This window comes from Periophthalmus magnuspinnatus, chromosome 6 (genome assembly GCF_009829125.3).
Source record: "Periophthalmus magnuspinnatus isolate fPerMag1 chromosome 6, fPerMag1.2.pri, whole genome shotgun sequence".
NCBI classification, from domain to species: Eukaryota; Metazoa; Chordata; class Actinopteri; order Gobiiformes; family Gobiidae; genus Periophthalmus; species Periophthalmus magnuspinnatus.
In genome coordinates, this window is record NC_047131.1 from 3,488,883 (window position 1) to 3,513,598 (window position 24,716).

A 24,716-nucleotide genomic window follows, 5' to 3' on the forward strand; every position below is an offset into this window, starting at 1 on the left:
AGGATCCTATACATCTCAGAAAATATTTGTAGAGGTTTAAAATACAGACAAAGACAGACAAACGCAGTACAATTTAATATCGTGATATATGGCTATTTCCCCACACTATAAATTGTACTCAAAGTCCTCCTACGCTACTCATGGGTTTCAGCTTTCTGTTTTATGCAGCATTCTAAAGGAAAAAATCGTTAATCGCTATAGCAACTGTCCTCATTTTTTATCCTTCTGGAACATATGTATAGACGTGAGTGCAGTGTATATACGTTCTGCCTCTCCTCACAAATCTCCTGTACCTTATTTTCAGTAACATGATAACGTAAGCTTTAGCTCTATCAGGACAGGTGCTCGGTGACAGCTCTGCCCCCTGTAGGCCGTGTGCGGTGCTGCGTGTGGCGTCACCGGGTGCATAGATGTAGGTCATGTGTGTTTCTTTATTGGGCCCGTGCAGCTGCCTGCTCACTGTCTCCCTGCACAGACAACCTGTGATGTATATTTAAACAGCTCCCACCATAACCCACTTCTGTTCACGCACTGGTCTGCAGGTCTCACCTCCAAATTAGTGTCCCAGTGATTAAAGATGCACTGTGTAACTTTTCTGTTCCACCACCTGCTTCGTTGCTGGTTGCTCCTGTCTTCCTGATGTGAGTTGGACATGATTGACTGGTGGATTAACTAATCAGAGAAAAAGAGACATGGCAGCTTACACATAAAAAAGGGGAATAAACACAGAGGAATGAGAAACGGTGTGGATTTCTGCAGAAGCAATAATCGAAGCAATAAACTGTTATTTATCTCAGGTAAACGATGTTTTATATTTCGCTCTGAATTGTACAAGAATTTCCTAGAGATGTCTTCCACATTGAGAGACGCTTGCAACAAATTAGTGCTTGTAGTTGGACCGTCCCAAGTTAGGACAGAGGTTTTATAGTCTCTATGGTCCACTTCCAGACCCTTCAAACAGAATGTTGAAGGGACAGGCTGCTCAGGAAACCAAATAGCATTCTCATCTGTTTATTTAGACTGAGTTTTTCTGTCACAGATAAAACGCTCTGTTCCTCCTTGTGATGTCATCATGTGGTAATACAAGAAGTGCTCCACTGTGTTTTTAAACTCCATACACCTTCACAAGGATCATTTGGATAATATCAGCCCTGGAATTCCCAATCTCTACAAAACAAAAGGTAAAAGGAGCTGTTAACTTGAGAACTACCACTTCATGACATCACAAGGTGGAACAGAGCATTTTGAGTTTGGGAGAGTCCAGGTATTTTTTTGAGGATGTAAAAACATTCTAACATGGCTTAAAGCTCACAAGAGTCAAATTTGCATAATATAAGACCTTCAAAGTAGACAAAACTCTGAAGCACATAGTTTAATATTTTATTGGTGGTTTTCACATTCAGACTGTGATGATGTCATACTCTCAGATGGAGGGGCAAGGGCAAGTTTTTCTCTAAAGATAATGATTGATTTTCCCATGAAATATCCAAAAGGTAAATTCACAACTGTTGAACCTGATCATTTTTATTGGTGACAAGATGATAGAGTGTGAACAGCACCTGTCCTGTCTTTTGGCTGGTCCAGTGTACACACTTTCCCTTTGTACAGTTGTATTTGAATGGTGCATGTCTTGTCTCGTGTGCAGAGTGAGTGGGTGTACTCCGACTTCGCTCAGAGGCACAAATGATCAAGGCCAAGCGCCAACAAAGAGACACGGGCCTGGAGCAATCACTCTGCTTCTATAAGTCTCTGTACCTCCATAAGCCATTTCATCTATAAGCAGAAACACTCAAACGCTAAGGTCGCTCTGTGAAGGATATCACCAAAGAACTGGCAACAAAAATATACAAAATAGGTTATGTTCATAGGATATCAGAACATTTTAAAGCCTATAGTTTAAAATGTCCAGCTAAAAAAATCTATGGAAGAATTTGCCTTTACACTATATAAACTCCAAGGAGATGTCACTGCTTTATCTGGAATGTTCCGCAATATCATTAAACGTTTTACATCTCAGTGGAGACGAGCAGCTCACAATAAGAATGAATTTTCAGAATTTTACAGTATTTTTAAGCAATAAAAATTAATGCAAGGTAGATATGTTGAATTGAGGAACATGCATTGCGCGCAGAGACCACCAAAAAGTTACACAGTGCTCTTTAAAACTCTTTTGCAGATGTTTGTGGTGACTGTAATCATAAAGCAGGTGCTCTGTCAACCCAAATGAATTAACGGGAGATATCATTTTGTCACTATCGCAAAAATTATTCAAGTATAGAGAGAATCTTTGAAAGTTCTGACGTGAGCTTTACACTTTATGTCACATTTTTTCAGTTTCTTTTACAAAGCATCATTCCCCAAAGTGAATCAGGATTAAACCAGGACTAGTACATGTACATTTTACCTGTCTGTGCTCACAGGTGGTGCAGCGGTTTAAGGCGTGGCACATGTGCAGTGTCTTTTGCCTCTCTCTCCATTTCACGCTGCATCTGTCCCGTCCTATAAACCCTCTGCCTTAGACTAAAACATATGAAACCCACTTACAGGATTTAACTGAACTACACGAGGTTATTCCAGGACTTAAACAGAATAACCTGCTTTGCCAAACACTGCAGTATCCGTGGCTATAGGTCTGGGTGCCTGGTTGGATAGAGCCATCAACGGAGCTGGATTTGGAACAGCTCAGATCCTGCTCCCTGGGTCGCGCCGAGGCAGAGATCAGAGAGAGTAACATGAAAGCACAGTGTGAGCGGAGAGGTGCAGAGGCAAAAGGCTGAGAAAAAAAACCCAAATTAAATACTTTGACAGTATAAAGCTGTCTTCTTGGTAGTGTTTATGAAAATGTGATGTCTTAACTAAGCTCCAGTTTTTAGTTTCAATGTAACTTACAAATATTTCACTGATATCTGCAAAATATATCCTCAAAAAAAAAAAATCCTTGGCTGTTTTGGGATCTCGTGGTTGTTCATGAGATAGTTAAATGCCATATTGTGGAATTTTCTGGCAATAACACCTTCATAGACATATACGTGGCTAGAAAAGCTACATTGCGCCTTTGTTCACGCTTTATCAAGGTCATTAAAAGTGAAGTTATTACATTATCCACGTTTAAAAACACTACGTTTAGTCTTGACATGAGCAAAGAGAATATTGAGATGCTGGAGCCTTCTTGGCACAGAGGAGCTCCCCCACTGCGGCTCCTCACCTGCAGAGCGATACGACCTGCGCTCCCCCTCCGCTCTCTGCGCTCACGTCTAACACTAACACTGTGTAACACACTCAGAGCGCATCGGCCGGGGGGACACCTCCAGAATGTTAAACCAGGAGCAGGGTAAGAGCATTAAATTGGACTAATAATAAAGCAGCGTAAAAGTGGGAGAAAAGAGAACTGTTAAGAAGAAGTTATTTTGAGAGCCATTTGTTGTTACATTTGTCATGAAGAGATGTAACACATGCCAAAAAAAATGAAATGATGCAAGATTATTTACACTTTGCGATGGAAGGATTTGACAAAAGTGTCTAATTAAATCATGGTTGACTGGGTAACTAAAATAATCATGAGTTGCTGCCCTGTTCACAGGTTTAAACTAAACTAAAAACCCAAAATTAAACCTGGACTAGACTGGGACTAAACAAGGACTAGGACAGGATCAAACTAAGTCTACATCAGGACTAAACTGGGCCAGTGTATGACCAAATAATGTCAAGTACCCTAAGTTTGACTACACTAATAACTGGACTTGCACTAAACTAAGACATGTACAAATAGGACTCTATACAGGGGCTAAAATAAACTAAACCAGCTCTGAAAAGATATAGACCACTGTCAGAACTAAACTAGGTCTATATCAGAACCTGACTTTCTCTGTCAAAAAAGGTCAGCCCGGGTTACAACTATAAACCCAGAGTATTTGTAGTACAGCGAGTCACATGCACAATACCCCATGTAGTGGAAGCTTATATACAGTGTGAGAGATGGAGCAGGCTATAACAGGATTAATGCACCTCTCGCTCTTATCGCCTCTAAACACAGGTCCCCAGAGACGCTGCCCCTTCCAGTGCGCCTCAGGGACACACACAGGGACCGGGATGCTCTGAGTAATGACACAAAGCAACAGCTCCAGCCTGACAGCCTCTAGATGAAGCTGTCAAGTTTAGAAAGTCACTGTAGATCATAGAAAATTATGTTAAAGGTGCACTGTGTAACTAAAATTAATATCGAAATTAGATACTCGTTTGAGCAGGGATCGATACTGCAGAACAGGACAAATTTTGAACAGTTTTAATGTTATTTTGAGCTGTATTAAGACCTCATGCTGTTATTTTGAAAGTGTAAATTGCATTCTATTACTAAAAACGGAGCATTTTTTAATCTTCATTGTGGTATTGTAATAGGTATTGCGTATTCTAACACATTTATCAGCAAATACCAGTTATCAGACCTCAGTACTGGCAGAAAAAGTCCGTCCGAGCCCTCACTCCTCCTCCTCCTCCGTTTGCTTCCGAGGCAGCAGACTGTTCTTTGTTGCAGTAGTGGTTGGTGGCTCTGTGTAGTGAAAGTGCTGAGGCTGCAGTACACAGCTCTGATAGAACATATGGCGTGTGTGCGTGGGGCTCCTCTGATGTCAAAACCAGCCCTGCTTCTGCTAATCTGCCCCGCCGAGTCTTCACATTTGATAACACACCCAAAGCAATTATACTCAGGCTATAGGCAAATAATGTCTCTGCACCTACAGCACCTCATAGGGTTTCTCTATTTAAAAATGTTTACCTCTAAATGTAATGTGTGGCCAATCATTTGGTGTATATGGGGTGAAGCAAATATGTCTGCCTTTTTCCTTGCAAAATTTCCTGTTGAAACTTTTTTTTTTTGTCCGTGTGTATGAGAATGCTTCTGTTTTTGGGCAGCAGTAGCTCAGTTGGTGGAGTGTTTGTCCACTGATCCAAAAACAGGGGGTTCAAATCCTGCTCTCGGTGTAAAATATCATTGGTTGAGCTGTTGTTGTGTCCTTGGGTAAGACACTTAACTCACCCTCAGTGCCTGTGTGTGAATGTGTGTGTGAATGGGTCAATGGTTCCTTGATGTAAAGTGCTTTGAGTGCCTTGAAGGTTTAAAAGCGCTATATAAAAATGTGACCATTTACCATTTGCTTGAATGTGCAACTTGGCCTTGTGGCATCACCTTCTTGCTCCAGAAACACTGATAAGTTAAAGATCCTATATTATACGAAATAGATCCTTTAAGTCATGTTATAATGTTGCTACCTTAAATCAAAAACATGCCCAGAGTTGTGTTTTGATTGATTCACATAAGTTTGAGTAATCATGTGTTATTAGTCTGTCTATGTCTCCAAAGTGACCTTTGCCCTCTGCAGGTGGGTGAAGAGTCCCTGCCTCAAGTGGAGCAGTTCAAGTATCTCGGGGCTTGTTTACGAGTGAGGGAAGGATGAAGCATTAGAATGACAGATCGGTGCAGCGTCTGCAATGATGCGGTCACTGTATCGAACTGTTTGATAAAGAAGGAGCTGAGTTAAAAGGCAAAGCTCTCGATTTACAGGTCAATCTATAGTTCTACCCTCACCTATGGCCATGAGCTCTGGGTAATGACCAAAAGGACAAGATTTCGACATGACTTTCCTTCGCAGGGTGGCTGGGCGCTCCCTTAGAGATTGGGGTGAGGAGATCAGTCATATGGGAGGAGCTCGGAGTAGAGCTGCTGCCCCTCCACGTGGGGAGGTGTCTCGGGCATGCCTCCTCTAATTTTTAAGTTAACAGTGACTTTTTTCCTTTAGTTCAGTAGAGATGGGCAATTCCAGGGCTGAAATTATCCAAATGATTCTAGTGAAGGTGTGTGGAGTTTAAAAACACAGTCAAGCACTTCCTGTATCACCACATGAGGTCACAAGGTGGAACAGAGTGTTTTCTGTTTGGGCTAAATATGCAGCGTATGTGTCAAACATGTGTGAATGAAACAAAACACACCTCCAGGTCTGTTTGTGATGAGGAAACAACATTTTAACATAGATCAGAAAATAGCATAATATGGGCCCTTTAAATGCCATATAGTGGAACAGTCAATGGAAAACAATAACACAATGGAGACAAACAGGTGCCATACCCTCTACCAGGAAGGTGATATTATACATCTTTATATCAATCTTTCAAAAGAACAAAGCAGTTCCACACAGAATTCTGATAATCTGATATACAATGAGAGTAGCTGTCCAAACGACACGCTCCATAAACAAAACTCTGAAAAAGTCTTTTGTCTCGTCTGTACAGGGCGTACAAAACCATTGATGACGACGACCTGAAGTTTCCTCTGATCTACGGAGAAGGGAAGAAGGTAAGATGAGACTTACACTTTCATGGTATTCCTAATTTTCCTAACTCATTCCTAGTATCCTGATTATTCACTGTGATGAGTTTATGAGCACTTTTCACAATTGTCAGAGGCCAGAGTAGAGTTTTGCCATTATGATAAAGATAAAAACGATTAGCATGTACGATTAGCATGTATCAGTTTATGTTCTGTTGCGTGAAGAACAGGCGCAGAGGCACGGGGATCGATCTGTAGATGTTTATTGTAGGTTACAGCAATACAGTGGGGTTAAAGGCAGTAGAGTGTAAAGAAAATGAGCTTACATCAGGCATACCCAAAGTCCGGCCCAGGGGCCAATTGTGGCCCATGTACAAATTTCCACTGGCCCGCAGCCTCTGGAATAAAAATAATTATGTGTGGCCTGTTGCACTGTTGACCAACGTAAAATACACATTTACAATTACATTTGCAATTGGATAAAGACAGGTTTAAAGAAATTCGAACATTTGCTAAGAAAATGCTGAGTTTGTTTAGTTGTCGGTTATGAGCTTTAACAAGAACCGTGCGAGGACAAGACTGACTCACCTGCGTGACGTTTTGCGCATCCAAACCACCATCTTTGAGCCAAACCAGGCCTATTTACTACAGTCCAGATCTCAGTTTCAGTCCAGTCTCAGTTTGTTTGGTGAATAAATTTGAAAATCTCAGTGAATTAATTTTATTGTGATAATCAAAACCACAGATTAAATGTTCACTTTTTCATATTTATAATCTGTGTATAATTCATTTTGTTTTTGAAAGGTGAAAGCCAGTTGCAATAAAAAGTAAAAAAAAAAAAAATTAAATGGTTCATGTGCATTTAATATTAATGTTTCAAAGAATGATGAGGGTGAATGGTCGGCTCCCGCACCTTTTCACCTCACCAAATCTGGCCCTCATTGCAAAAAGTTTGGACACCCCTGGCTTACACCTTACACATGTTTGATACTACTTGAAGAGTGGATAGATAAGAAATTGAAAGCACAATCGAATAATGTGAATGAATCTTTGCATAACCCTCCCAGATTGGGGGTCACACATTCCTGAGATGAAAGAGGCTACAGATTAGAAATGTGACCTTAACCAAAATGACCAGAACATAGCTGTTGTTTTCCCTTGGTGTGATATATGGCCTCTGCTGCCTGGAAAACAGAACGTTTTACACCTTTGTAAGAAAGTCAACAATATTACATTTGTATATTGTCCACTTATGCTAACAACGCACTTCCTGATTCTCGGGGAACAAGGGCTGTATAATTAGAGGCAGACAGCACACAGCAGATGTATTCTGACCCCAAGAGCTGCTTTTACAGTACATTTGTATAGGGCAAACTCATATACATGGAAACAAATCAAGCACAGCCTCTTTAATGTCGCTTATTTGACTGTAAGATGTTCTGGACGAGACCCCGGACAAGAAATTATCAACTTAAGACAATACAGAAGGAGATTGTCTTAAAAAGAACCTGTTGATCATGTTGACAAATAAAAAAGACAAAATAAAAGCTTTTTTTTTTTTTTTATAAGAACAAGAGAAGTACCACTTTATTATGCACAGAGCACATTGTACCTGTGATCACACATTTTGGGGTTTACACTCACTTTTGTCAAGTGCAAGAAGCGGCACAGTACGTGATACAATTTTAACAAGGTCGTAATTTGCACTGTCTGCACATTTTGGCAGAAAATAAAATGTAACTGCTTTTCAATGGATTTAAGTGGCCGGACAAAGTGAATAATGATTAAAATATAAACAGTTTTTAAGTATGATTCATTGCTGCAGTCACAAAAACACTGAAAAACTAAATACGGAGCTCCTTATTAAAATTGTTTTTCTTATTTCTTTTATTGGATCAAAAATCATAGAGTAACCATTGTAACAGGTCCATTGGTGGTTAAAATGGTTAACAAGCACTAACCACACTCACTTTTATTGGCCCTCAAACCTTCTGCTGAAATTGCCCATATTTAATTTACCAGCAAATGTAAGTAATTCTACCACTAAAACCTGAATAACATCATATCGCCTTGTGACACATGTTGAAAATAAGTGTCCTAACGAGTCCTATAGTTGTAAAGAGAGGCAGGAGACTCTAGATGTCTGAGGCTGGAGAGGTTTCTTTCCCATCAGTACAGGACCCGAGGATGCACGTTAGTATTAGCCATTCAAGCCTGACTATGCTTCTACACAACGAGGTCAAATTGGAGCTAAGAAGGACAGTCTGGAGACGAGCTGGCACAGCACACTGCTTCTGTGAGACGAGTTGACCAAGGAAACTGATGTTAAAGAAGGTAATAGTTGGATGACGCCACAGAGAAATGTCACCAATGAACTGGACGTGTTCATTGGTGATGCAAAACTCCAACAACACAGACCAAAAAAAAGTATAGTGGCTGTGGCAAAACTATGTAAAAACGCACTCTGAATGATCCAATGTACCAGTACTCCACTTTGAATATGTCTCAATATGCAGCCCTCGGTGAAAAGCGTTTTGACACCCCTGATATAAATGATTCTACTTGTATTGAAAATCTCTTGTTATTGGAAAAATATGTAAACTTCAACGTCTTCGCTGTCGGCATAAGACAGTTATTTTTGCACAATAGCATCAGAAAGTGGTGCCATCATTATTCAACTCCAAAGACTAGATTGTTGTCGGTTGAAATGACTTTAAGCGATTTGATTAATACGGCGAGTCTGTGGAGCCAATCCCAAACGAATAACGATAAGGTTCAACATTTGTGGATCATAAGTTTTGCAGAGCAGTTTCCATCTGTTTCCATCCGTTTCTCGAACCTATTCACAAATCATGTCCTCTATAAGCATTCCACACTAAAATGAAATATTAACCCTATATTTAAATTAGGGATCCAGCTTCTTCAGCACGAGTATTGACAATCTGCAGATATCTGATATTAAACGATGGAGTGGGGACTGAAAAGAACATTTTATTTCCCGAAAACGCAGTTAACTTATTACACAATAGATCCAATTGTGTTATGCAACTGTTATTTATCCTTAAAACAAATACTGAACAGCTTTGTATGAGTAAAAGTTCAAACATTATGAGACGTTCAAGGCCAAAATCAGTAAATCTTACATCCAGTTAAAGGCCCAGTATCGATATCAAAGAGCCGATACCTGAACCAGTATCAATATCAGTGCATCTCTAATTTAAATATGTCATTATGTCAGCTTGTCAACTGAAATATGTTAAATACGTTATAAAAACTAATACGTAGGGTAAAAAATGTGTATTGTTGTGCGTAGTATAAAAGCGAGCAGTGGTCATAATGTTGTGGCTGGTGGTGAACGGGCCGAGCCTTTCATCGTAACCTCCTGATCTCGTTTTCAGACAGACACTCCAGATGTTAGCCTGTGCCCTCTCCCTGCACTCTGCCTCCCAGAACATACCCCGTGCCCTCATTTCCCTTTGAAGTGAACTGCACAGAGATGAGAGAGCGAAAGAGAGAGGCGCAGCGAGGGAGAGAGCGAGCGGAGGGAGAGATGGAGAGGAGGAGGAGGAGAAAAAGAGGACGGAGAGGTGCTGAGATGAAGAGGTGGAGTGAGAGGAGAGGAGGGAGAGAAGAGATGGGGAGGAGGAGAAAAAGAGGACAGAGAGGTGGGGTGAGAGGAATGTGTATAGGAGGCAGAGATGGAGGGGAAGAAAGAGGGAGCGTAAGAGCCAGAGAGAGAGAGAGAGAGGGACAGAGAGTAGTTGGAGAGAAAGAGAGAGATAAAGAAAGAGCAAGAGGAGATGAGAGAGGGAGAGAGGTGTGAAAGGAAAAGAGGGGAGAGGGAGAGCAAGAGACCGAGAGAGAGGGACAGGGAGTAGTTGGAGAGAAAGAGAGGGATAAAGAAAGGGCATGAGAAAGTGGAGTAAGAGAGAGAAGGGGTAAAAGAGAGACACAAAAAGGCAGAGCAAGGAGAGAGGAAGAAAGGAAGAAAGATAGGAGATGAGAATGGAAGGAGAGAAGGAAAGAGGGGTTTACGGAGAGAGAGTCAGATTGGGAGAGAGAAGAAGAGAAAGGAGATAAGGAGAAAAAGTGAGAGAGGTTGTAGAGGGAGGAAGAGGCAGAGGGAAAAGAGGGGCAGAGAGAGGGAGATGGAGTGAGAGAGGGAGAGAGGAGCAGATACTTCAAAGGCTTGGTGCCGTCTGCTGCCTGCTGGGCTCAGCGCTCAGACACTAATCCCAGGACGCCCCCTCCACTTCAGTTTGAAACGTCTCTATTACGGAGAAGCAACAACTGTGTGCAGAGCTATAGGATCATTATATAACGCCTTAAAGACCATATACTGCCAATTACCTTATTTTACCTTAACAAGCTCACAGCTCAGACCGGTGAAGGGGGAATTAGCTGTGATAGTCGCATAACATTTTTGTATCACAGGGATGTAGCCTAAGAGATTAAGATGCATTTTAGGAATGTAATTATAACCTCATTATTTAAAAGTCAATATTTTGAATACATTGTTCTTTACTTTTCCTCTACTGTCACCTTGCTTGCCATTCCTTTTGTAATGATTAGGCTTAAGACTTGTATCGTAATCAGGCTGGAGTTTTTCATCTAATAAAGTAAAAAATGCACCAGGAAGTAACGCCGGTGGTCTGTTAGTTGTTGTTAGCATTAGCACGATGGCAAAACTCCGCTCTGATCTCTGAAAGTTGTGAAACGTGATTATAAACTCGTGCCAAGAATAATTTAGATGCTTTTTCAAAGGGCAAAAATCTGATACGCACAGTTTTATAGCATGCCCAGTTCATGCCCAAATGAACTCTCCATCCCCCCCTCTCTCCCTCTTCCTATCTCCATCCTCCTCTCTGCCCTTTCTCACTACGGTGGATTCAATTAGCCCAGTTGCCCCAAGAGCCTGGAGCCATTTTTAGCCCTGTGCACTGTGCAAGCTGCAGCGGAGAAGAAGCACCTTTACCTGACAGGAATTAGTCAAGATCAGGACTAACCCAGGTTTAAACGGAGACAAAACATCAGAGGGATAACAACAACGAGAGGACTACTACTTATTAACAACATGTACTACCATAACTGACCACGGTTAAGAAAAGGCAGTGTGACTATTTTTAAACTAAACAAGGACTAAACTACTAGATTGTTATTTTTTTGGTAGTTTTAGCTAATGTGATGTTGTCATATTTCCTGGCTTGGAAGAAGAGCCACTTTCCCCATTGATAGCGTGGTATTTCTCTAAAAAATCACTAACAAAATGGCAAACGATCCAAAGGAAAATAGGCCCTTGAAATTGCTTACAACAAAATGTGCCTCTAGTATGCTGGGTACCATTTTATAACATCTGCACCTTGATTACCCTTAAAATTAAACAAATATTTCATAATAAAGAAATACATTAGTAAGAACGATTCATGTTTAGTTTGTTCATGCTTTATTAAGGCTAATTAAGATGTAGTTATGTAAAGTTAAGTGATAAGTTACTGAACGTTGTCATGTCATCAACAATTGTAAAACCAGGACTAAAGCACAAGGGATTTACAGTGTTGAAAATCTAATCTTAAAGCTCCTATATTACACAGAATGGACTCTTTTAGCTTTAAGTCATGTTATAATCCTCTTACCTCCTCAAAAACAGACCTGGAGTTGTGTTTTGTTTCATTCACACATGTTTGAGTAACTCTTTATTATTAGTCTGTCTACATCTCCAAAGCTCAAAATGCTCTGTTCCACCTTGTGATGTCACAAAGTGATAGTTTTCAACTTAACAGCTATACTTTTTACCTTTATTTCAATAGAAACTGGCAATTCCAGGTCTCAAATCATCCGATTGATTCTAGTGACGGTGTTAGGGTTGGTTTAAAATATAGTTGAGCACTTCCTGTGTTACCGCATGACATCACAAGGTGGAACAGAGTGTTTTCCATTTGAGAGAAGAGCTAAATATGCAGGGGGAAAGGATGTTTTTGATGAGGAAAAAACATTATAACATAAATAAGAAAATAGTGCAATATGGGCCCTTTAACTACCAGTAAATACTTAAAAATATACCAGTAATCTGTAAATATTGTAGTAGTGAGACCACAGAAATCTTAACTCTTTATTAAGACTAAGTTTGAGTGTGTTTGGGATTTAAGAGATTATGCCAAAGTTGTAAGATGGTGAATACAAGCTGGTTTGAATCTCCTAGATGCAGCTAATCCACCCATTTGAGTCCCCATAGGAGCAGCTTATGTCTTTCACAGAAACGTCACCGCACTTACAACACACACCCACTGATTTACACTGAACTTAGCTTGAACTTAAGGCTGTAAACTTAGTCCCAAATACATTTTTTCCCCACATCAACGCTAACTTTTTCATGCATTTGTCAAGAGACGCTGCAAGAAGTGGCGATAGATATGCAGACAGGTAGACAAAGAAAGGTAAATCTGAGTTCGCCATAGAAAACTCTTGAACCTAAATATACGCACAGTTACAATAAGTTTTAGTGATACAATTATATTACATAAGATAGATAGTAACTTTTCTGTTGGAGGATTGGCCACCTGCTGGTATCCGTGGAGATGTTATTGCTTTGCTTGGGATGCCTCGTAACGTCTGGGGAATCAAAGATACAGACTCGGGGTAAAAGTTTGAGTTTATTACAAACAAGGAAATGTGAGTGTGGTTGACGGAGCAGGTAGTAGAGAGCTGGGTCGGGGGCTGACGGCTTCGAAGTGGTTTTAGGAAGCTGGGTCAGAGGCTGAGGTGTTCGTACCAGTCGTAGAGAGCTGGGTCGGAGGCGGAGGTGCAAAGTAGGTCCGAGAAACGGGAGACAGAAGGGAGGGGGAAAAAACGACACAGAAACACAGGGACATACTGGGATCTTGACAGTGCACAGAAGACACAAAAAAAAAAACAAATCCTGACAGAATGTTGCACAGTATAACTTGCATATTATCTTGCATGTGTTCCATTACGAGTGTTTTTCATTGCCAAAGAATACCTTGAAAAAACATGAGCCTTGGCTTAGTGTCACCTGTTTGTCTCCATGGAGATATACAAGTTTAAAGGCATTTAAGGCATTTTGTCCTGACAGAAATCTGCTTTGATAAGTCTTTGACACAGTATATCGTAAAGTGTCTAGTAAAGTTTTATGTTTTATGATTTGACTTTGTTTAGATTCTCTGCTCTCAAAATGTGTATTTCTGTGATCTGGTTGCGTGGTCAAGGAAACCCTCCAAAGCCGAACCCGCCTGCCCCTTTGCCGTTAAATTTACATGTACAGTTATGCATGTGTGTGTCTTTCAGGCTCGAGTGCTGGCCACCATCGGCGTGACCAGGGGCCTCGGAGACCACCAGCTCAAAGTGCACGACTCCAACATCTTCATCAAGCCTTTCCTCTCCTGCTGCCCAGAGGTACGGCTCAGTGTTAGTTTAACATCTGTGAAAAGACTAATTGTAATGATTTTGAAATCGTAAAAGGAGGAAGTATTAAAATCCATGTACCTCGCTCCTAGCGCTCACAGACCTTTTGGCACATAACTCGTACTCACATGGAACGATTTTTGGGCATGCACACAAAATTAAATTCTCAAAATAACAACAGGTTTTTAGGACAGAAAATTGAAACAGGCTGGACCATCATCAGAAAAGTTATACAGTGCATTTTTAGTATATTCAAAAATATCCTATGCAAATCGAATAGAGGGACTAAATACACACACTCACCCGAGGTCATAAGACCATATTTTCCGGACTATAAGTCGCACTTTTTTCATAGTTTGTGGAGGGGTGCGACTTATACTCAGATGTGACTTATATTTGAAAATATTAAAATATATAATTTCACATCTTATTTATAGTTATTGTCACACTGACAACCTCACAAAGGCACTCTAGGCCAGTATATTCTACTACTGTACCACTGAAAATGTAAAATTTCAAAATTATGGTAATTTAATAAAATACATTTGAGAAAAAGTGAACAAAAATTCCCCCTAAAAGAAAATCATATTCTGCTCAGTCTGATGAGCCACACAGAAGAGGAAGTAGAGCTTCATGTACCTCCAGAGTTGGTGGAGTTGTTCAGAAGCAACACTGAGGATGAAGAATTCAGTGAATTTAGAGAGTAAACTTGTTAGCTTGTTTTTTATGCTTATCTGATTAACTGTTAATATCTTACGTTAACAAACCAGACACGTATTCAGTTCTGTCTCTGCTTCATGTAGCTGAATAAATATAAATGTGTTATATTAGCATGCTGTGCTGATATTCAGCCTGTTGTTCTCTATTTTATTGTTATTATTATAACGTGCCTTTTAAGATAAAATGTCTGTTCTTGGTCTTGGATTTACTTATAAACTTATAGTCCACTGCGACTTATATATGTTTTTTTCTTCATTATTATGTTTTTTTTTGGCTGGAGAGACTTATACTTCGGGGAAAAAAAATATTTCAGAAAATACGGTAGTTGAAATATGTTAAAAGTGCACTATGTAACTTTTCTGGTAGAGGGTTTGTCACCTGCTTGTTTCCATGGAGATGTTCCTACTTCACCTGGAATATGCTACACTACGGCATTAAACTTATCTATCTCCCTGGAAAGAATCCGAGATGACTCACTCAGAGCGAGAAGTGGCGTTTTTAAAGGGATTTTTGAGCAATAAAAACACCTCCGCTTGATTAAATGCAAAATGGATAAGTTTAATGCCACAGTATGAAACATTCCAGACAAAGCAATAACATTTCACCAGAAGAGTTTTATAGCGCACCTTTAACTACTCTCTGTGGACAAATATACAAACTCATTGATATTTACGTTCTGAGATTGAGCACATTTACATAAGGTGAGTGCACGGCGTCCTCTGAAATGACCTGCAGAGTGAGGATGTGTTGCAGACTGTTGCAGCGAAGTCGAATCCTTTGAATCCTCTTGATCTTTAATTCAGCGGCAGAGTTCAGACACAGTTCAGGCCACACGTTTCCGAAGCAGCCATTTTCCATCAGACTTTTCCTTTGAGAGAGCGCTGCGGTGTCTATCGATGACAGAGTGGGAACTGCCTATTTGTATTGTTTGTACCACCGTTCAGACACGAATATTGATCTGCGAGGGTAAAAATCAGGGAAGAGGAGGTAGTATTCACAAAGTCTGGTGAAAGCAGTAGTTGTTTTTAGACTCTAGAGTGCATAGAGTGCACTAGTACTCGATAAATATACTCGAGTAGTAGTGTAATTGAGTTCTTCGTTATCTTTTAACTGTATTTCTTGGTGTAGTAGTTTCCAGGCACCATATTTTTACCCCTACTTGAGTTCTATATTTACAGCGTAACAGTGCAGTTTCTAGTTATTTGAGTGAAAGCGAAAGTGCACTTCATAACTTTTGGTGGCGGGTACATCAGCGGTTTGTCTCTATTGAGATCTTACTGCTTTGCCTGGAATGTTCCATAGTACAGCATTAAATACGTCCATCCATAGAGATCCGTAGATAATTGGAGGTAAAGTCAGATCAGTAGAAAGGCTCAGAGGAAGAATCCATGTTTTTCAAGTTTACTTTTACTATAAGTAAACTTTACTTAAGTAAACTTATATATATATTTTTTTTTTTTTTTTTTTATTGAATGCATGATAGGTTTGCTTAATGCCATACTGTGAATCATTCCAGGTGAGAACATTCCTCACCAGAAAAGTTATATAGTGATATTTAAGATATTTTAAAGAAAAAAGTAACAAAGTAAAAGTAGTAATGTACAGTATTTAAGTAAAAATTGTAGGTATCTGTACTTTACTTAAGTAGATTTTACAGTGGATACTTTTTACTTCACTACATTTGAGAGCAGTATCTGTACTTTCTACTCCACTGCATTTTTTTACTGGACGGAAAAGTAAAAGTATTTTTTATTATTGTTTGAAACCTGCTGAAAAAGGCTGAGGGTTTATTTTTAACACATTTGTAGTTTGAGCGAACAAAAATATACAAAACAAAAACAGCTAGAAAAAAATGACTGATTCAATTGTTTGTATTGAACAAAATTGAGCACAAATCTGCATCAGAATCACTACATTTACAGCCAGAATCTTCACAAAATACTCTTAGTTTTTATTGTTCAAGTACATTTTTAAACATGTACTTTAATGCTTTAACTTCAGTACATTTTTTCCTGTGATGCTTTTACTTTTACTTGAGTATTTTTAGCTCTTGTATCTGTACTTTTATTTAAGTAACAAAATGTAGTACTTCTTCCACCTCTGAATGTGCCCATCTCCATAGAGACCGTTGGAGGTGATGTCAGGTCAGTACAAAGGCGCACACACAGAGTAAGGTCGAGGTTATTTTTGAGCATTAAAAAAAATGTATAAACGCATGATAGATTTGTTTAATGCCATACTGTGGAGCATTCCAGACAAGGTGAGACCATTCCCCACCAGAAAAGTTACATAATGCACTTTTAAGATACTCCAAAGGATACTCTAAATTAACAACAGTAATTTACCTGCCCCGTCCCCATTAACTCTGCAGGACTGTAGTTTTATGTGTTGTGAAGCCCGGTAACACGCTCGCACTGCTTCACGCTATTTAATGTAATTGAGTGAAACGTCTCACGGTAAATGTCAGGTTTATGAGGCCGCTGCGCTTTGAATGTCAAAATATGTGCTTAATCGACAGCGAAGGGGCAAGGCTCAACAACATAATGTGTTTTTCATTCATGTTTATCAGATCACAGACGCGCCAGAAGGATTCAAGCACTTCAAACAAAGTGGTGTACTACTAATACTCCTTCTGCTACTATTATTACTACTTTTATAATATAATACCAATACAACTACTTTGGGATGTTCAAACTAGAAGAGGTGAATGTTTCTCCTTTTGTTACTTATGCAGGAAATGTATAAGATTTGAAATGAGATTAGACTAAACTGAAATGGTTTTGACCTGTACAGAAGAGGGCAGTGAATATATGCAGAGGAGGGGGAGTGGATATACGGTACAGAGGAGCTGAGGTTAGATCAGGAAACAGGAGGCCAGAGGAAGGTCAAATAGAATATTTTGAATGCAGTGAAAGACATAAAGTCAGTTGTTGTAGTAGTCCCTGGCAAGGCAAGGCCAGTTTATTTGTACAGCACAATTTATACACAAAGTAATTCAAAGTGCTTTACAGAATAAGAAAGACATTAAAATCACACAAATCATAAAAAAGCATAAATAATCACAAATAATCATTCTCCATTCTGCATGTTTAGTCCTGACTCTAGCACCAGCAGGAGGCCGGTCTCTGAAGTCCTCCTCATGTGAGATGGTTCATGTGGCTCTAACATGTGGGAGATGTTCTTTGGTGCTGGTCCATGGAGAGACTTGTTCACACAGAGCTGCTTAAAAGTCTATTCTCTGAGCCACAGGAGCCAGAGACCTGAGCACAGGACACATGTGTGAAGTACTTCCTGGTTCTAGTCAGGACCTGAGCAGCAGTGTTCTGGATGTACTGTTCTGTCTTAAGGCTCATTTGGAGAGGCCAGTGAGCAGGACATTACAGTAGTCTAACCTACTGGAGACAAACGCATGGATAAGTCTCCCTCAGTCTGGTTTTGACAGTTCACCTTTGATTTTTGCTATGTTTTTTAGGTGGTAAAACGCTGCGGATGTTACTGATTTGATGTGGCTGTTAAAGTTCACGTCTGAGTCCATTATTACTCCTAGATTTCTAGCCTGATTTGAAGGTTTTAGAGAGAGAGACTGGAGGTGACTGCTGACACTTTCTCTATGTTTCTGTGGCCAAAGATGATGACTTGAGTCTTGTCTGAGTTTATCTGGAGAAAGTTGTTTTTCCTCCACACATTGATCTGTTGATGCAGTGAATCCACTGGTCCATATTCACCTGCTGCAGTGAGACATAGATCTGAGTGTCGTCTGCATAGTCGTGGTAGGACACATTATTGCTGTGTATTAACTGGCCCAACGGCCCTGTTAGATGATGAACAGTTTTTACTCCTTTGCAGGAATTAAACCTTATAATAATCAGAAGGTTTGATTTTTATGTAGCTCAAATGCCTCTGTCGATGGCTCTTTTGGTAACCGTTTTTCTGTCACACTCAGCTTTTTGTTTAAACTCAGGCCAAATTAATGAACATTTATACTCCAAGGCCAGGTGCTGCAATAATGAATGACTGATGCTGCGTTAAAAATGCAAACTTTTCCATTTAGCTGTAGATAAGAAAATAGCATTGGACCAGGTGACCTTGTGTTTCGCTTATCGTTTAACCTCAAAAATCCTGAGCGATAGAAATATGCAGGAAAGCTTGATCTTATCATATTTTCTCTTGTGTAAATGCAATTTTACGCCTTTTATCTCGACTCTAGTATGTTTGTGGTCACCAAAAGAATGTGAACAACAACTCCCTGAGATTCCTGGACATTAAGTTACAAAGCTGACACACAGTAAATGATTGAGAATACCTCTGCGTGGGTACTAAGTATTTAAAGTTTTGTTTGCCCTGATGAAACGTCCTGGTGTTATTTTAACTTCACCTGCCATGTGATAATAAAGGCTTTTCATCATTTTGAACTTTTTGAGGGCCTGGGTTTTTTATTTTTGTATTTGAGACTGGTCCTGGCGCTGAAGAGCACGATTTTGCACATTCTTTACATAACCAAGTAGCACTCCTGCTTTCTAAATTTCTACAGTATTTAAAGTTTCATTTTGTGCTATTCTGGTTGGTGTTCCTGTCTCTGAGCAATGAAGTTGTTGTCGGTTCAATTCCCATGAGTGACGTCTTGTCCTTTGTGTTGGGTTGAGTGCACTGTGCCCGTCTAACACCCAGAGCAGCTCTAGCTTTAGTTTAACAAATCAGTGGAGAGGAGAGGAAAAGACATGGTATTCTCTTGTTTTGGTTATTAAATATTTTACATATCAGTATCAAGGGGCAGAAGTAGAATATTCATCCACTGACCTTAAAGGATGGTCGTTTGTGCTCTTGGGAAAAACGTCTCACCCTGTAAGATATGATCCATTTGATTCTCAGTCTGTGTTTTGGAGTAGAGGGTTAACATATGTCTGTTCATTACATTTTTATGATGTGTTGTTTTCATCTATGTTATTCTTACTCCTGTTTATAAATGTGCTGAAGTCGACTGGACGTGCACATTCTGGTTGTTGAATGGTGCTCAAAGGCAGAGGACATAATCCCTACGGTACACGTGTCCTTACCCTGTCCTTACCTCCTCCAGGTGAAGGTGTACCCTCTGTCGCAGTCTGAACATGGGGCCGATGATGTTTTGGTGCTTGGGACTGACGGTCTGTGGGACGTTCTGTCAAACCAGGAAGTGGCTGAGTCAGTTTCCTGTTTCCTTGGAAACTGTGACCCAGACGACCAGCACAGGCAAGTTATACAAGTTATACAAGTTATACAAGTTATACAAGTTATACAGGCTATACAAGTTATACAAGTTATACAAGTTATACAAGTTATACAAGTTATACAAGTTATACAGGTTATACAAGTTACACAAGTTATACAAGTTATACAGGTTATACAAGTTATACAAGTTATACAAGTTATACAGGTTATACAAGTTACACAAGTTATACAAGTTATACAGGTTATACAAGTTAAGCTTTTGTATAACTTTAGTAATCATATAAAATCAAATACAAAATTCATAATGAACAAATAGTTTATTAAGAATGAAATAACTACTTCATTAACACCCTAACTCCTACTAAGCCTGAATCATTCTTAATAAACTATTTTATACTATTTCATTATGAATTAAGTCTTTGTTCGTGCGTTATTACGGATAATTAAGTGTTGTTATTAATAATGTTAAGCTGCCATACCTTTCATGTGTAGTTTTAAGGTTTTTTTTGAAGTTTTCGTGAGTAAGCTCTCAGTTAAAACAACTCCCAGTTACAAAAAATAAAGAAAATATTTTTGGTGTGGGTCATGTTGGAGTCATATTGGGGTGTGGTTGGGGTCAGGTTGGGGTCACATTGGGGTCAGGTTGGGGTGACTCTGGCACACGGTGCATAAAGGTGCATTTATCCTCAGTGCTTCATTAAACCAAAGCTTCGCTCACGTGCTCCATGTGAGCGTTTTCTCTCAGGTCACATTGTGATTTCATCCTCTGTGTTAGGTCACACAGACTGTACAGTCACAGGAGGGAGAGCCAGTGCTCAAATGCATAATATTGTTGAGAATAATGAGTGAACAGAATCAACTGTTTTCAGTGTTCTAACATTTGCTTAAATGAGAAAAATCTTAATGTAATTATTTTATGAGATGTATTTCCTGATAATTTACTGATCAAACATTTCCTCAAACTCTCTTCACTTCTGCTCCTCTCCACGAGTGTCGTCTTTTCCCTGTGTCTTCAGTGTTTGCAAAGAGCGCTCTCTCCTCTCTCCCTCTCCTCTCTCTTTTCTCTCTCTGCTCTGTCTTCTGTCTTTCTCTCCCCTCTCTCCTCCTCTCTCCTCTCTTCTCATCACTCTCTCTCCCCCTCTCATCTCTCTCTTCTCTCTTTCTTTCTCCTCCTCTCTCTTCTCATCTGTCTCCCCTTCTCTCCTTTCTCTCCCCTCTCTCCTCCTCTCTCCTCTCATCTGTCTCCCCTTCGCTCCTTTTTCTCCTCTCACTCCTCCTCTCTCTTCTCATCTCTCCTCTGTCTCTTCTCTTTCTCTCTTCTCTTTCTCTCTTCTCTCCCTCTCTCGCCTCTCTTTCTCTCTTCTCTCCCTCTTCTCTCTCTTCTCTCTTTCTCTCTTCTCTCTCCTCCTCTCTTTTCTCATCTCTCTCCTCTCTCCCTCTCCCCTTTCTCTCTTCTCTATTTCTCTCCCCTCTCTTTTCTCTCCCTCTCCTCTCTCTCTTCTCTCTTTCTCTCTTCTCTCTCCTCCTCTCTTTTCTCATCTCTCTCCTCTCTCTCTTCTCTCTCCCTCTCCCCTCTCTCTCATCTCTCTTTCTCTCCCCTCTCTCCTCCTCTCTTCTCTCTCCCTCTCCTCTCTCTCTTCTCTCCCTCTCCTCTCTCTCTTCTCTGTCCTCCTCTCTTTCCTCTTCTCTCTCCCTCTCCCCTCTCTCTCTTCTCTCTTTCTCTCCCCTCTCTCCTCCTCTCTTCTCTCTCCCTCTCCTCCTCTTCCTCACTGTCCGTCTGATCCTTGTAATGACCAGGATGTAAACTGTGCTTATCTTCTCTCATTGTACAAACCCACACATTTCGATTATAGGATGTGTGAAGTCGGGAAGTGCTTACGACATATTTACGAGCCTCGATGAGTCAACAGGCCAAGTTTAAAAGTTCAAACAGGATTCAAAGAACATATGTCACAGGAAAATATTCCATGGCGTAGGAATGGATGAGTAATGGATGAAAATGTAAAGTGAATTTGATGTCTGGAAAAGCACTAGAGACCAATAAATAAAAGACATAAAAAATGAAAGACTAGTGCATAGAAAATGAAAGACTGGTGTATTATTATCATGCATATTATTATTAGTGGAACCTCTATCTAACGGAAATGCTAAGGGTCAGCATTTGTGGAGTTTCTGTCTGGTACTTTCTTACAAAAACAGTGAATTGCTCATATCATCGAGCACCAGCAGGAGGCCAGTCTCACATCTTCAGGAAGACTGTTCTCAGTTTTTAGCTGCATAAAACTGAAACACTGATTCTCCATGTTTAGTCCTGACTCTGGCACAGGCAGGAATCCGGTCCCTGAAGTCCTCCTCATGTGAGATGGTTCATGTGGCTCTAACATGTGGGAGATGTTCTTTGGTGCTGGTCCATGGAGAGACTTGTTCACACAGAGCTGCTTTAAAGTCTATTCTCTGAGCCACAGGAGCCAGAGACCTGAGCACAGGACACATGTGTGAAGTACTTCCTGGTTCTAGTCAGCAGCAGCGTTCTAGAGTAAAATCCTCCAGCTAAAGTAGTCCTGACCAAGACTAGCTCAATATCTGGACATGGGTCCCCTGGCCGTGCTCACTGTTCCTGATAGATTCCACATCAACACTGAAGGATGGGTCAAATGCAGAGGACAAATTTCCCAATGGGGGACAATAAAGAATACCTTAACAATGCATTTAAAAGTGTAAGAGTTAGGTTTTCTGGTGGATGGTTTAAAACCTTCTTGTTTCCATGGAGATGTTATTGTTTTTCCTGGGATGTTGCACAGTATGTCATCTATCTATGTATCTATCTCCATGGAGACAAGCAGTAACAAGCGGCAATGACAGCACCTGTAGTCTAAATTGTCATTCTAAACAAAGCAATAACAGACCCTTCCACTAGAAAGTTGCATATTGCAGCTTTAAATTGTAATGTTTCTGTTTTTTTCCTCTTGTTGCAGGTACACGATGGCAGCTCAGGACCTGGTGATGAAAGCTCGTGGTGTTTTGAAGGATCGCGGCTGGAGGATCTCAAATGACAGACTTGGTTCAGGGGACGATATCTCTGTGTATATTATCCCTTTAATGTACGGAAACAAGCTAAACTAGCATCGCAGCTAACTCTACTTTCAACAGGCCTTCAGACCGGTCTCTGGACCAAAATAAGGACTACTTCCACTTTTGAAGGATCGAAGATGTCTCCAGAAAACCTACCGTCCATACTTTATATTGTTTAATATGTGTTGCAAAAAATATGAATCAATGTTTTGTTCAAATGCAAATACACACGAGTTAAGAGAAGTTAAATATTTTGGAAGTTAAAGATGCACTGTGTAACTTTTCTGGTTGACTATACCCCGCCATTGAGATGTTATTGCTTTACCGGGAATGTTCCACAGCATAGCATTGAACTATTTTGCATTTATTCAAAAATAGCTGTTTTTATTGCTAGAAATATCACTAAAAACACAGATTCTTACTGCGTGTGGGGTCACCTCTCCACAGATCTGATCAGTAACTTGGCTTGGTGGCATCAGTGACCACGCCAAGCAATGACATCTCCATGGAAACAAGAAGGTAGCAGATCCTCCTCCAGAAAAGTTACAAGTGTCTTGCTCTATAACAAAACCTCATGCACTTTGTCAGGCTCGTGAATCGAACTGTCAATCCTGTGGTTGGTGAGCAGCCATTTTACTACATAATAATAATTGCATAACTTTAAGTCAAAAATATGAAGGCATCCACAATAGTCTTAATTACTAATGTTGGGAGGAAGCCATTTTGAAGTGACTCGAGCCTGAAGCACTGACTCCTCTTAACACTGAAGTGAATCTCAGGACTGCTGTTACTAATTAAAGCCAATGCACAATATTTATAAGTGAGAAGCCAAGTGTAAATGAGTGTGTGCATATTTTGTACTTTTTACCTGTTTCCTTTTATAATTTACATTTTAAACTGGAATTCATCAGTGTACCGGTACAACATTTCCAATCAAAAACACACTGTTATTCCTAATTCTGGTCTTGTCCCAGTTTGGTCCTGGTTTGGCCTCTAGTCTTGTCCTGGTCAAGTTCTGGTCAAACTCTTTACACAAACTCTATGTTGGGAAATGCTTGCCTATAAAAGCAATCCATTTAATTTAGAAAATGATCTGACTAAACCGGTACAACTACTAAAACTATGGTACACGTAAACCAGGACTGAATCTATAAAAAAAGCAGGACTAAACTGGAATCTGACTAAAACTTAGGACTGGATAAGCCAAGACGTGATTTGCAAAATATAATAATTCTATGAGGTTCAGATGGATGAAAAGTTAAGACTGTTCCCATAGTGATTAACAAATAAACAGCAAAATATTATATCTTTTGATAAACTTCCTAAATGTTTTTGTCCTAAGGTTTCAGCAGAGCTCATTTGGACATGTTTTTTTTTGCAATCAAGACGTTTTACATGTGATGATACTGACTTGAGATGCTGGAATTTTTACTACTCGGCCAAAAAAGCCCCAAAACGAGGAGGTTTAGAGTCAAAGTGCACTGCCCTTCTCAAACATCGCGTATATCAGGGCGTTAAAACCCCTGAAAATTCTTATTACCAAATATTCCACAAGGTTTGGTTTATATTTGAGCAATTTTAACTTCCAGTGACAAATTATTTCCTAAAGCACTTAAGAGAGAAAGGTACTAAGAGTTATAAATGATCTGAGCAACAGGAGGGCACGTGTCCTGGACAATCAAACCACATAATAGATTTCTAAAGCTTGTAAAAGGTTATATTTTCCTTTACAATAGAGAAGCAGCTCCCATTGTAGCTTATGTCAGCACTCATGGCATGGCCCTTTGTTCAGCACATACAGAGAGTGTCAGTCATCTGTCTCATTCAGGCAAACTTACAGTCAAGTGTCTGTGCCTCTCAAAGTCAAAACCTAGTTACTACTGCCGCCAAGTATATTATGAAATGGTGGAATTTATTATTAAAAATGTCAATATTAGTATTAGTAATAGTTTTTACCGTTTTCTTGTATAAAGTTTGGTTC

The 24,716-nt window shown here is 39.9% G+C and overlaps 1 protein-coding gene across 1 annotated transcript in view; it reads left to right on the forward strand.

Annotated features, from left to right (window-relative positions):
- ppm1h (protein phosphatase, Mg2+/Mn2+ dependent, 1H) overlaps positions 1–24,716 on the forward strand; it is a 51,090-nt gene that overhangs the window by 24,836 nt on the left and 1,538 nt on the right. Inside the window, exons 7-10 of the mRNA XM_033968479.2 lie at positions 6,283–6,346; positions 13,622–13,729; positions 19,533–19,684; positions 22,639–24,716. The exon at positions 22,639–24,716 is cut by the window's right edge and continues 1,538 nt beyond it. Coding sequence (XP_033824370.1) covers positions 6,283–6,346; positions 13,622–13,729; positions 19,533–19,684; positions 22,639–22,786 — 472 coding nt within the window. The 3' untranslated portion in view covers positions 22,787–24,716. The remainder of the gene's footprint in view (positions 1–6,282; positions 6,347–13,621; positions 13,730–19,532; positions 19,685–22,638) is intronic.